Source organism: Aphis gossypii, chromosome 3 (genome assembly GCF_020184175.1).
Source record: "Aphis gossypii isolate Hap1 chromosome 3, ASM2018417v2, whole genome shotgun sequence".
NCBI classification, from domain to species: domain Eukaryota; kingdom Metazoa; phylum Arthropoda; class Insecta; order Hemiptera; family Aphididae; genus Aphis; species Aphis gossypii.
In genome coordinates this window covers 8363591-8377849 of record NC_065532.1, presented here as the reverse complement: position 1 = coordinate 8377849, position 14259 = coordinate 8363591, and the positions used below count along the sequence as shown (strand labels likewise).

General features: G+C 24.7%; 2 protein-coding genes across 5 annotated transcripts; one reads left to right on the top strand and one right to left on the bottom strand.

Annotated features, from left to right (window-relative positions):
* Window positions 1-4420: 4420 nt before the first annotated feature.
* Window positions 4421-9829, bottom strand: LOC114133140 (probable RNA-binding protein 19). Its single transcript, XM_027998784.2, has 16 exons — window positions 9434-9829; window positions 9158-9362; window positions 8917-9080; window positions 8023-8187; window positions 7697-7949; window positions 7405-7614; window positions 7140-7322; window positions 6871-7022; window positions 6691-6804; window positions 6215-6350; window positions 6010-6147; window positions 5823-5944; window positions 5544-5746; window positions 5366-5479; window positions 5072-5307; window positions 4421-4591 (listed from the first exon to the last, which is right to left on the bottom strand). The coding sequence occupies exons 1-16, from the start codon at window positions 9467-9469 to the stop codon at window positions 4527-4529; spliced, it is 2496 nt and encodes an 831-aa protein (XP_027854585.2). The 5' UTR covers window positions 9470-9829; the 3' UTR covers window positions 4421-4526.
* Window positions 9830-9957: 128 nt separating this feature from the next.
* Window positions 9958-12976, top strand: LOC114133141 (G-protein coupled receptor 143-like). Of its 4 annotated transcripts, none has more exons than XM_050203506.1 (7): window positions 9958-10103; window positions 10485-10637; window positions 10766-10877; window positions 11348-11436; window positions 11519-11697; window positions 12190-12517; window positions 12644-12976. In XM_050203506.1, the coding sequence occupies exons 1-7, from the start codon at window positions 10047-10049 to the stop codon at window positions 12830-12832; spliced, it is 1107 nt and encodes a 368-aa protein (XP_050059463.1). In that variant the 5' UTR covers window positions 9958-10046; the 3' UTR covers window positions 12833-12976. The 4 variants fall into 4 exon arrangements, with proteins under 4 accessions (XP_050059463.1, XP_050059464.1, XP_027854586.2 ...); XM_050203507.1 differs by having other exon boundaries at window positions 9970-10113; XM_027998785.2 differs by lacking the exon at window positions 9958-10103 and adding an exon at window positions 10177-10326.
* Window positions 12977-14259: the final 1283 nt, after the last annotated feature.

Below are 14259 nucleotides of genomic sequence, written 5' to 3'. Positions count from 1 at the left end.
GTAGGTACAACGGATATCGGTACACGTAGTAATATACTGATATAAGTTATTATTAATAATATAGTGAAATAGGCTTTGAATACATAATAATATAATAGTTCACATACACGTATCTATACATATAAATATTTAACGAATAGTCCAGAGTTCATATAAACAAGGGTACAAAGTTTAAAAAAAAAAAAATACTTAAGTAATCATAAGTACGTGTAAGACGTAAGTTATATTAATGTTTTCAATACTGTTGCGTAATAAGTAATGAGTAATAGACACTTAATTACATTTGATTTCCATACGTACGTGTGTATTAATATCATATGCATGTATTATAAAAATAAAAAGGGTGGATAGGACGGTATAGTTGAGCAATTTATTGTACCTATTGTAAACTGTTACACAACAGTGATTGAAATTTGAATATTATGTATACCGTACAGCCTATTACATTATGTGGCTTGTTACTATTAGAATTTGTCTACGTCGTATTCATTTTATTATTATTTTATTTTTTTTTTATGATAATTAATTTAGTATTATAACTAGATGTTTTGAAATGGACATGTTTTTGCTACGAGTACCGGTATACCCACACACAATTTTTTTCTCGTCTGATTTTGTCTCACAGATTTCGCGTAACGGCGTTGTCGTCTAGCAACCAAAAGAGCATTAAGAATTTTGTCCGTACTACAGTCGTGTTAATAATATAACCATTATAACCGCATTTACACTGGTATAGACCGGTATAGTACACTAGCCTACTATTTTTCCTACTTACTCTACTCTAATAATTTTAGTAGAGTAGGTAACGATAAAACGAAGTTAATGAGTTTGTAGAAGAGAGTACACATTATATAGCGGGCACATGATATAGTGTTTACTTTATAATATTATAATAACGGTAAAGTACTAACTCTATATTATACCATACAAAATACTTGGAATACTTTATCAATATAAAAGCAGTTTTGGGTAAACAATAAATAGAGTAAGTGATCGAGTGAGTAAGTAAGAATAACTTCATGCAAGCTTATAATATTAATGTATCAATGGACCATTGTTATTATTAATTATTGGCATGGAGCTATAGGATAGGTATTTAGATATTAAGGAATGTACCTACTAACCTATATCGGATTTACAACGATGTTCTTTATAGTAGGTATCTAATAAGTAGATAATAACTATTATAATATGAGCTTTTCTAGTTTTAGAATTATACATGGACGTAGTTTATAATATTTAAGCAGTTGTAATAATATGTCAACTCAAATAAAATCTTATACCAGGTGATTCATTAAACAATTTAATATAAAACACTCATTATTTCAAAGACCTTTCAAAGAAATATTGAAAATGCATGCTAAATTAATTCAGAAAATAAAAGAATTTAATATTGTGTGCTTGAACTTTGAAGTACTTGAATTAATAAATATTAATAATTTTTTACACTCTAAAATAAGTGGTTTATTATTTTGGTTATATTTACTGCATAGTTAAATTTAAATAAATAATCATTCTTGGAATCATTATCGACACTTATAGTTATGAGTAGAGCTTGGAAGTTACATATTGTTCTATGTATACTCTCAATTTATAGCAAACCAAACTAGAAATCCAAACTGTACGTTGGTACATTTAAATAATTAAAATGCATATTTTGCATAATTCGTCTATTTTAGGAAAAAAGTGAATATTTTATTGAAATTTTTATACGTACAATGGTATGCACTTAGTAAATTAAACATATTTAATATTTTTTTAAAAAATTAATTTTTTTTTTTAAATTACTCATGTTTTTAAATAATATTGAATAGGTATAAAACTCATTATTATTGTATATAGGTATTTATTGTTATTGCTATAGCAGTTGAATATTATTTTGACGATAACGGTGCTAAAAATCTATATCATAGGTACTTAAAACTTGATTTTGTCATTTGTCAAAACTAGTTTTACATAAAAATTCTTGTTTTTCATGAACAATTTTCCAGATACGCTGGTTAAAAAATACGAAAAAAAAAATGGAATTATCAATTTTAATTTATTTCTAGTAAAAATTAGATTTAGTCATCAAAAATCACACTCAAAATTGATGAGTGAAGCAATTCTTCAAATACAAATTATAAAACCATACATTTACTGTTCCGCTCAAAATATAAAAATCTAAATCTTAGCAACAGTCAATTAAAGTATTTTTATGTTTTTTTTACCTAACTGATAAGTTGAACAAAATTAATTGTTTAAGAAGTTAATGTGACAATGCTCACCTTTGATTCGTATATCGTATACTTGTATTATTATTTTGAGTCGATATTGCCTTACTAAAAAACGCTGTATTGCTGTAACTAGGTTTGTTGCATTAATATCCAATCAGGGAATAGTTTAAAATGCATAGAAATATTTTAAAAATGTTATTGCGTAATGCATAAGCCGTAAAATAAAATAACTAAAACATAATAATATAATTAATATACTGTGTGTCCCTACTATCCCATCTGAAAATGTTGGTGTTTCAACATTTTATTTTTATTAACATCAGGATTATTAATTTTCTTATATAAGTTTTGATAATGGTATTACGAATCACGCTGAGAGCATTTTTCGACCATATGAGCCCAATCCTACAGGACACGTTTGATGTCAATGGTACTATACTACTATCACTATGATATTATAAAGTAGGTACACAATTTTTCTCGAAACTAGAAAAAACATTAAAAATCATGAAAATAATGAAAATAAAATCTTGAAATGACAAAATTATCAGAAAAACTACAACATGGCTATTTCAAATTTTTTGAAAATAATTAAATAAAAAGTTATTTTTTTTAAACTTTTTTACAATAACATTAAATTAAATTAAAATATGAAATACTTTTAATTCTTGTTCCGGTGAGTCTTATAAAAAATAACAGAATTATGATATCTCCATTCTCCATTATTTCAGGAAATATCGCAATATGTAAATTCTCACAAGACACTGTATAATGTTTCAAGTCCTTTGAGTAACTCTACACTCGTACATTTTTTTGAATTAACAATAAAATTAAAATCATTAGGTAAGTTATCTAAATTTTATAAAAACGGAACTTATTAAATGTCATTATGTCAACAAATAAATTTGTGATAATAAATTTATACAATTTTTGGATTTTAGTAAGAACTACTTATAAATATTCTTGAAGTTTAATTATGTAGTTATAATAACAATTTAATCTGTTGATATCTACTATAAAGTTAATTTAATTTAGTGATATTACTGCTTATTGATGCCATGTAAAATGAAGAATAAAAAAAGTAACCTGGTATTACATTTTTAAGACTGACTTAGAATATTATTTAATGCATTTTTAACTAGAAAATAATTTTAAATTTTGTTAAAAATTTAACTAGCAATGTTTAAAAAGAATATTGAGATTTTAAGCTGTACTTTTTTTAATTTTAATTTTGAATAAATAATCTTGTATCAAATTCTTATACCTTGGTGATAAAATAGAAAGTTTTAAATTTTATACAATACAACAATTTTCAAATGTTGGTAATTTTGTTAAAATTTGAACTTTAAAAGCATATACAAAAAAAGTGACATTGTATTAATAACATTTTTAAATTACTTTAATAACAACTAATAAGTTACCTAGTATACATTTTTCTTACAATATTTAAAGTAAAAAATCAAAGAGTATCTACACTATATGCAGATAAATCGGTACATGTATATATCTTTTTATAGCGACCGGTTGCTGTAAACAATCATTGTCGCACCTGGTAACATTTTCGGTTTTGCACAAATTAACAGAATGACTCTCGCCATAAGACATATACATGTTTAAAAACCATAAGAAAAAATTACAATGTAATAAAGATCTTTAAGAAATCAAAATACTTTGAAAATAATATAATGAATAGAAAATATTATAAAAATTTGATGAAAGATTCAAGTATCTAAAATTTTTTGTTATTGATTTAAAACAAAATAAGAAAATTGATTTTATCAAGAAATAGTTGTGCAAAAGTGTTGGTAATTACTAATTTTTAATTTTTACCTCACAAAAGTACCAATTAAATTACTTTCTTACCAGAAAAGATATGGAAGTTAAAAATCAAAGCATTGTCTCTATAATAAACCGTAATAAAATCAATACATTTATATATATGCTTAGAATGCCAGAACCTAAAATTTGATAGATGATAATTAAACTTATCAATAAGTAAATTATAATTTATATTAAAATCATAAGCGTGCACACAGAGGAGGCAGGGGAGGCGGCTCCAATATCTTATATTATACCTACATTTCAGGGAGAGATTGGAGTCTGGACCTCCTTAACTAAGGTATTTCCTCTCCTGCCAAGAAGATCTGTGCAAAATTATGATTAAAATATTAACACATTTATGCTTGAGGTAAATAATACATATATTAATAAATATTTTATTTATTATTTAAATTATAATATATGTCATAACATTTATTACCTATCATTAACTCAAAAACAATTAATACACAATTAATTATGTTATGGTGTTTATTCTTTATTTTCGTTTTCATCGATTTCTATGTCAGCGACACCTTTGCAGTGTTTTTTTGTACCTAAAAAAAAAAAACAAAAATTATAATAATATTAATACTATTTTAATATTTTTTCACAAATAAAAATTAATCAGTAATATTACTCATAATTATAGAATAGTTTATACTTAAACCTTTTTTGAGACAAGTGTCTGAAGTAAATACCCTGTGGTGTTTTATTTATTAGTATAAAATTATAATCCAGTAGATCATGTCATCTCAATTAACAATTATTATTGAAAAACATATAAATATAAATTTATCTATAAAATTTGAAAATGTTTTATACTATTGGTACATATTGTACCTAGGACCTAGGTGTACATTTGGTTAAAATCTTAGAATGATTCAAAGTTAAGTAGGTGTACTACAGTTACTATTTACATTTTATACATGGCTAAGTTATACTCCCACTGATGTTCACTTAAGTGACTAAGTTATTGTAAACAATTTCAAACTTTCTAAACACTCATAAAACTAAAGACTTAACAAAAAGCTAACCTCCAGGTAAATTATATTGGTCTGCAGTTCTTTTACGCATTTCATCAAGATTTTCACCAGCTTGAGCCCATTCAAGCACCAATCGTCTACCATACAAATGAGTGCTTTGGCACATGGACTCCATAGCTGCTCTTGCTTCGGTCTTAGAATTGTATTCAACAAATGCAAATCCTCTATGAGTTCCAGTTCCTACCATTTTCTTGGGCATTCTTAACCCTTTTAGTTCTCCAAAAGTTCTAAAATATTAAAAATAATATAATTTTTAATCTAAAAACTATGTTACAAGAAACATACTTAAACAATTCAATAACTTCTTGAATACTGGCTTGAAATGGTATATTTCGTACCAGTATTTTGGTACTTTCTTCATATAATTTACCTTGTTTTCGTTCTACAACTGCTGCACTTCTACAAAAAATTAATTCATTAAAATGCTTAATATTACTGTGTTATTAATTATTTTACTACTAACTGTAAAGTTCTATTTGAACGTTTAAGTTCAATGGAATGATCATCCAACATTGACATTTGTTTGGTTTTCAATGCTTCGTTAACTGATTTCTGTCTATAAAATTGAATAAAACCATAGCCCATGGACAATAGTTGTCCTGGATGATTAGGGTCTTTTTTACGAGCAACAGTAACATTTGCTATTTTTCCACAAGATTCAAAATGCTAAACATAAATTTGATTACCAAAATAGTATTTTTTTTTTATAAAAACATGTACAACTTAATAAATTTTTTTATACTTTTGTGATATTTTCTTCTGTAGTATTGAAATTTATGTTTTTAATAAACAATGTGGTATCAGGTTCAGGTTCATCAATATCATCTTCAATTTCTTTATTGATAGAATTTGAATAAGTTTCTTCTAAAGTTAAAATTAATGTAATTAAACATTATCATCTTAAAAAATATTTTTAAACTATTGTTTACCATTAATTTTTTGAGGAACATCAGTGAAAACTTTATCTGGTGCCCACTCTAAATAGAGTGGTAGATGTTTAAATTTAGAATAAGCAAGTTGACGAAATGCTGTTTTTGCTTCTGAGTTTTGTACAAATTCTATTAACCCTATATAAAAATAAAAATACCATTGTTAAAAGTTAGATTAAACAATAAATCTTTAAACTTAAATTACCAGTGACACCACTTGGTGGTAATACTACTCTGTTTACTAAACCATACTTGGAGAAAATGTCTTTTAATTCAAGCTCAGTTGTACCAGCTGGTAAATTTTTAACCAAAATTACATTTTTACTTCGATTTATCACAGTCTACAAAAAAAAATATTAATTATAAATTACTAATTATTTTATTTGGCAATAATTGTTTATGTTATTACAATATTAAATTAAGAAATAATTAAATATTTATTCAGATATTATTAATTAAACTATTAAAAAAATTGAAAACTTTATTTTATTTAATACTACAAAAAAATATTTTTCATTTTGTTTTTGTAGTTATAATTTTTTACTTTTGATATCTTTGAATATCAATATGCATTTTTAAATTAATATTTAAATAATTTCTTAATTAATCAGTCCATCCATATGAAAACATCGAGATATAATTTAATGAGCTTCAAATAAGGTAAATTTAAATAGAACTTACTTGATTAAATATATCTAGTTTAACACCATGATTTTCTAGGTAAATTTTTGTATCTGAAACAATTTGTGATTCGCCAAGAGCTAATCTAACAGCAGCATTATCACCAGTAAGTACCTGATGACATAGGATTAGATTAGTTACTTGTGTAAACAAATAAAAGTTACAAATTTAATATTTTACATTTTCTTTAGTAGTATTATAAGTTTTAGCAATAATATCAGCAACTGCATTTTGTCCTAAAAATAGACTATTCCAGTTGTGAGATAATCCTGCTTCTGATTTTAATTTTGCCATTTTTTTCTTTTTGAATGAACTGCCTTCATTATTTGTTTCTAAATATAAAGTTTAACAAATGTTTTGAGTATTGAAAATAATATATTCCCATTGGTCATTACTCATTACCAACAAAAACATTACCATATAAAAATAATAAAATTTAAAATAGTTACCATCTTCTAAATTAATTTTTGCCTTTCCAGGTAATAGATGCATCATTCGTCCATGAAATATAGTACCATCCAATTCAGTATATGCTTTCACAGCATGTTCGGGCATAAGATATGTAATTAAACCATAACCTTTGACTTGTCGTGATACTTTATCAATGGGAATTATTACTTCAGTAACAGGCCCTATAGAATATAACAGTTTATCAGCTTATACTATAGATAAAATAAATAAATTACTAAATTTTCAAAAAACTAAAAAATATACCATATTTTTCAAAAATTGTTTGTAATTCTTCCTCAGTAGTAATGAAAGGTAAATTTCTAATAAATATACGACCAGATTCTGCAATGCTTTCTTCATGTATCAAACTATCAGTTTGTTTCTGCCAATCAGGATTTCTTTTATTAAGATTATTGTTTTCTTCTTCTTCATCAGCTTCAGTTTTCATTGGGTATAATAATATTCGTTTTCCATCTAAAATTTAACAAATTATATTCATAAGTTGGGTATAAAGGTATCATATAAAGTTAACTAGTCATTCAGAATTTAAACACACTTAAAAAACTTTTATTTTTAATGAGACATTGTTCCGCGTCACATTTATTTTTGAATCCAATATAAGCCACGCCTTTGATTTTAGGTGGTAGACGTATAGAATCTAGTTTCAATGGTTTGAAAAATTCTTTTAACATGGCTTTTTTTGCTTTATATGGTAAACCACGAATTACAATTGTATGATATTCTGTTTTAGTTTCTGGATTTTTTAAAACCTCTGCTTCTGATTTCTTACCACTTTTTATTTTTAAATACTAAAAAATATTACACCTCATGTTCAATAATGTTTAATAAATACATATTTATAATAATTATTATTCAACAAACTTCAAAATCAGATATATTAGCATTAGCAATTTTGTTTGTAGATTCTTCATCAGTTTCTTTTAGGGTGGATGACTCTTCAGCTTTATCTTCATTTTTTATATCTTTAAGAATTTTTTCTTGCCCATGAGCTTCCAAGAATTCAGTAAACATAGGATCATTTAAATGCTGAAAATATTTTCATTTATTTAATATTTCAACAAATTTAGAATTAATTTTTTTTTTTAACATTGTTATATAAACAGGTATTATATGGCATATTTATAGATAGTGGGAATTGTTTATAATTTTTGTGGGGACTTAAGGGTATCAGAAATATTAACATATTGTTTAGTTAAATTAAAATAATAATTATTAATTAATAACACAATTGTTAAAACCGCGATTCATACTTTTAATTTGGATTTTTGTTAATATTTTGATTTTCAGTTTCATTGGTTATAAGATTTTGAGAATTGAGGTAACTTGGGTGCATAGGGCGGCATAGCCCATGTATTTTTAATCAAAAAACTAGAAACAATACATCTATATTCTGTTATGTATACATATTATATAGAAAAACAAATTCAATTTACAGGAAACTATATATTAACTTAAATTTGATTTAGTTTAAAATTATAATTGCTAATTTTTTAGTTATCAAAGTATATTCCTAACTAACCACAATTTAGTGTACAACAAAATGTGCTATTATATTTAGTATCTGTATCAACTAGAGTTGCAAAACTCAATGATTAACAGACTACTTGCCTTGAAGCCTTGGAATTTCTTCAACTTTTAAGGGTAAATCAAGAATATAGAAATTGTGATAGAGACAACTACCTATATTTTTAAGTAGTTGATGTATATATAACAACAACTTTCTATGATGAATTACAACTGCAATACTTTAAATACCTGTTTTAATTTTTCTTCTACTTCAGATTGGAGTTTATTTTTTTTTTTAGTTTTAGGTTCTGTCTGGATTATGACTTCTTCTGATTTAGGAGTACCATGTTCTTTTTTATAGGCTGTACTATCTGGTGCATATTTACTCCATGATCTGGGCTTATTATCATCACCTAATGTGATCAATTAAAATACCACACATATATTAAAAAACAAGAACAAAATTATAATATTTATTTGAAATATTTACCTAATTCAGTACATTTCTCTACTTTTATACGTAAAGAATGAACAAAGGTATTGTCGAAATAATCTAAAGCTGCTTTAGCTTCTTCTTCGTTTTGAAAACCAACAAAAGCAAAATGACGAAACTTTCCTGTTTTGGTATATTTAAGTTGGACATCAGTAATAACTCCTTTTTCACTGAAAATTTCTCTTAATTTGTCATCGGTTATCTAGGAATATTAAAAAATAATATTATTTTAAGAATTTGATGATTTAAAAATCTGATATTAATTCAACTTACTGTTTTTGGTAAATTTTTTACGATTAAACGAGACATTTTTGGTACAAAAGTTTTACTTAATACATACTATAGTTATAAAAGTTATTCGTAAATAGTTTAATGCTTAACGATATTGCATATTTTCAATTTTACTTTATTTTATTTTATTATTTGCAAATTGCAACTTTTAATATCTATCACGTGTGTTTTGAACATGATAAAAGATAATATATACGGCACTGTAAAAAACGTGAATGCCAATAGAACTGATACCATTGTTAACCTTAACGTCGGTACATCTCTTTTCGCTAAACATTTGCTTAATTTAGTTTCTTTATTGCTTGTAACTCATAAGCTTCAATCTGTGAGACAATAATAATTTCTCTATTTGTTTAGTTTGTTTAAAAGTACAATATGTACAATTAATATTAAGTTTAACTCCCAGAAATCAAAATACGAAAATACTAAATAGGAATGTCGTATCCGTATCACGTTTAATATCGATGATAAAAGATAGTAGTTCTAATAATATAACCTTAAATAATAATGTTACAATCAAGGTGTGAATAATGTTGTTTTTGAATACATTTTGAAATGTGCGACCGGTGTGTAGGCGCCAATTATGAAGTAGATAATGTCTTACTATAATAATACTATCTTAGAATTACATAATATATTGCGCCCGATTGCGGTGAGTTGCGGTAAGCTGCAGAAAATTGATAATACTTTAACATTAATATTTAATATAATTAATTATTTTTTTTATTATAACTGTAATTTGTGACAATGTAAAATTAATTTAAATTACTAAATACTATTTACTATAATCAATTAGTTTATTGTTAATCGTTATGTATGTAAATTAATCATTAACTTAATCGTTATTCTGATTAGAAATTCAATTAACCTTAACCGTGAGATTATTACTATAGTTTATTATTATGTTGGTTAAGATGTATACTAATTATAACAATGTGTAATATGTTATGTAATATGTGTAATCAATTCCTGTTGCAAAATATAATTTATATCCAAACAAAATTTGAAAATTGAATTTTATACTTACTCATAGAATATGGCTGATCCATCAATTCAAACATTTTGTTGCCGTAGAGCACTTGATTATCATCCGTCTTATAAACTTATGAATGAATTCAATACAGACCGTTTTAATATGGTGTGTTTACTGTCATCAATAATAGGAATAACTGGTGCAGCATACCAGGTAATGACTTTATACTTTTTTGTCTAATTAATTTAATTTGTTTTGAATTGTAAAATAAACTATTTATATAACTAAATATACTTTTCAAGTATATTATACGTAAAATAATAAATGATAATTTATTTTAGATATTACCAAAATTAGAACTAAAAGTTCCAAATAGATTTTATTGCAATATCATGCAGCGAGGAAAATATATCATAATGTGGTTAGCAATAGCAGATGTCTGTGCGTCATCGGGTAAAATCATTTTAACTTTAAATATTTTAACTTGATGAAATACATCTTATTAAAATATTTAGTTTATATATTTTTTTGATTATTATTAGAATATTTACATTTAGTCTAAAAAAAAATTATAGTACATTAGTAATAAATTTAACTATATTTATTTACCTTACTGTTTGAAGTAGGAAATTGTTCAAACTAGAATGCTATTACCTTTGGTGTCCCTAGGAATTTTCAATGGATTGGCTTATAAATTATGATTTATAAGTAATAATACATTTAAATTAATTGTGGTGATCCGAAAATACAAACAAGAGGATTTATATTTCAAGTCCCAAAAAATTATTAATAATTTTTAAATTTTTATACTTAATATTGCTCTATTATTAGAATGCATTGAAATTGTAACATACTAATTTAAAGTTGTTTAATAAAAATAACACTGTCAAACTCCTCTAACGTGTTGTTATTTTTAATTTCAGGTATACTTTTGAGATCTTGCTTAAAATTAATGCATCATTTTCAATGGTACGATGGACAACCATATACATTTTCTTGTATATTTTTAGCAGTAAGTTTTTAGGTTGAACTTTTAAATGATGAAATGTCTAGGTTCATGTAAAGTTTATTATTATTATCTTATTTATGAAAAGGTTTGGATACAGTACTTTTACATTGTAACTTGGTTCTGGACTTTGTTGTACGCTATAGACATGTGGAGAGCATATCAAGATAAACACTCGTGTAGAAAATTATATCATTTTGTTGCTTGGTCAATTCCTGCCATATTTACATTTATTGGACTTTCTACTCTTTATAGACCAAATGCAAAGTATAAACTGTAAAGAGAAGTCAGCATACCATTTGTTTTTTGTCTCCAATTTATAAGCAACATTAGTAAATGTGTGATCTGTAGATAAAAATGTTATGTGATCAGCTTAAATATTTTAGTGAATATAAGTATATTAATAATTATTATAAGTAAAATATTTATTAAACTTACAGATAAAAATATTATCTAGGACACATCATAGCTTTTATTAATATTTAATTTAAAATTGAATTTCATCTGTGTAAGATATTGCATTTTTAAAATGATAAAGAAAGCCTAAAGTGATCAAGATTATATTATTACCTTAACAGTTGATAATGGATTACTCTTAAAATATATAAGCTAGTAATAAAAAATTGTATTTTCTGAACATAATTTTGTTGTGAGTTGATCAAAAATAAATGGTACACTGACATTCTCTTAAAACATTTTAATGTTCATATAAATTGATTTAATTCTTTATGTATTCTAATTTTCTTTTAATTATTTTAGCTGTCATAATTTGAGCCCTAAGGACAATGTTGTTATGAAGTTCTTTCCAAATTATTTTTTTACATTTTTGCCAGTCATTGTTGTTATGGTAGTCAATCCAGTGTTATATTCTTTATCCACTGGATACATATACCACATAATAACTTCTTACATGGCACAATATTCAACAAATGAACGGAAAATGTTGGACTTATTTAAACAGAGATTTGCATTAATTAATCTAGGATTTTATTTGTGTTGGTCACCCAATTTAATCAATGCAGTAATAGTCTGGACATCTTGGGATAATTTACCAAGTGGAGTGATGCTAACACTTTGGTATCTAATGGTATTTATATACATATTTACTATTAAAAAAAAAAAATGTTATTAAATTCTTAACCTTTTTTTTTATGTATATTTATGATTACTTTTATTCATATAATTCCATATTTAATATCAATTTTGTTTTTAGGCTATTTTGAATCCTATGCAAGCATTTTTCAACAGTTTCCTCTATAACTTACTTGAACATACTGAGCAAATCTGTTGTAGATGTTTTAGCACCCAAAATAGAGTTCAAGAAATAGTAGAATGTAGACCTTTATTAATAGCTAATGTGAAAGGTTCAGCAAATTCAAATGGTTATGAAATAATTGAATAATTGAATATAAAAATTAATAACTAAACCCAAACAAATATTTATTAAAAATGTTCAAGACATATTTTGTATTTATAATTTTTGTATGTATTATCTTTTTTTATTTTACCTTAAAGGTATATCAATAATTTATAGCTGTGAACAAAATATGATTTTGTTAGCATTTCCGTCGTATTAATTTTTTAGTATGTATGTAATTAATATATTTTTTGACAATTGCATTTACTATTTTACTATTATATTTATACACCTCATTACCTCAGACTGATAAAAAATTATATTAGAATGTTATTTTTTTTTAAATATATAGTTATACATCTTTATTATATTTTATTATATATTAGAAAATAATAAAAAATGAAAATTTAATAATATGTTATATCATTATTTTATTTTATTTCTTGTTTATATAACTTAATTGAATTTTTATATTCCTTTTTTTAATTGAATTGAATAAAAAATATTGTAGTATCAAATATTTAAGTAAAATTTAAATTAGACTAATATTTGTACATGTAATATTAAAAAAAAAAATTAATTTCTATTCAATATTCATGATTTACAAATAAATTAAATACAATATAATTTTATTCCTATAGCTTATTTATTTATTATTCTTAATTTGTTTTTCTCCGTTAAACCTATTGTATATTTATCATAATATATTATAAGTTATAACATATTATGTTATTCTGGAAATAAGGATGATTGAAACAAATACCTTTACTCCTTGAAGCTTCAGAAGCCATTTCTATTATTCTAATTACTCAGAATATTTTGAAACAAAGATGCTCCAGTGGTGCCGTTTTACATTATTGTATTAAGAGAAACAATTAAATCTTTAAAGGTATTAAAATCATGAACTAAGAACTATTGTACATTCATCAACTAAGTATAAATGCATTTCACAATTAAAATTGATGATACAACAATGGTAGGTGCCAATGGCATAAATCTAGGAAAAAAATTTTGGTTAAGTGGGTAATGCTCTGCTGTACAGTAGGTATCAAGCATAGACCACAGTATAAGGTCAATGGTGTCAAGTAAACCTCAACATAGAGTATGTCGCTATAATGGATATATTAAATTTGAATACAATGATAGGTATCATTGTACAAGAAAAACGATTCTGAACGGAGATGATTTGTCAGCCTGGTATATAATTTCCAGTGGGTGGTGAAAAAGGTGGTCTATGTTTAAAACTTTAATGACCTGAAAAAATCAATTTAAATAACCTTTGTATGTTTTAAGTTTCTACCTATGACTAGTAATTGTTATCCATAACAAAAATCTAAAATTATTTGATAGTAAATCATAATTTTTTGATTTCGTAAAAATTTGAACTTAAGATAAAAATTTTTTAATTGACCTACGCTCAAATTCTTTTATAATTATTGTGGACCAAACTTATGGAAAACCTTGTATTAAAT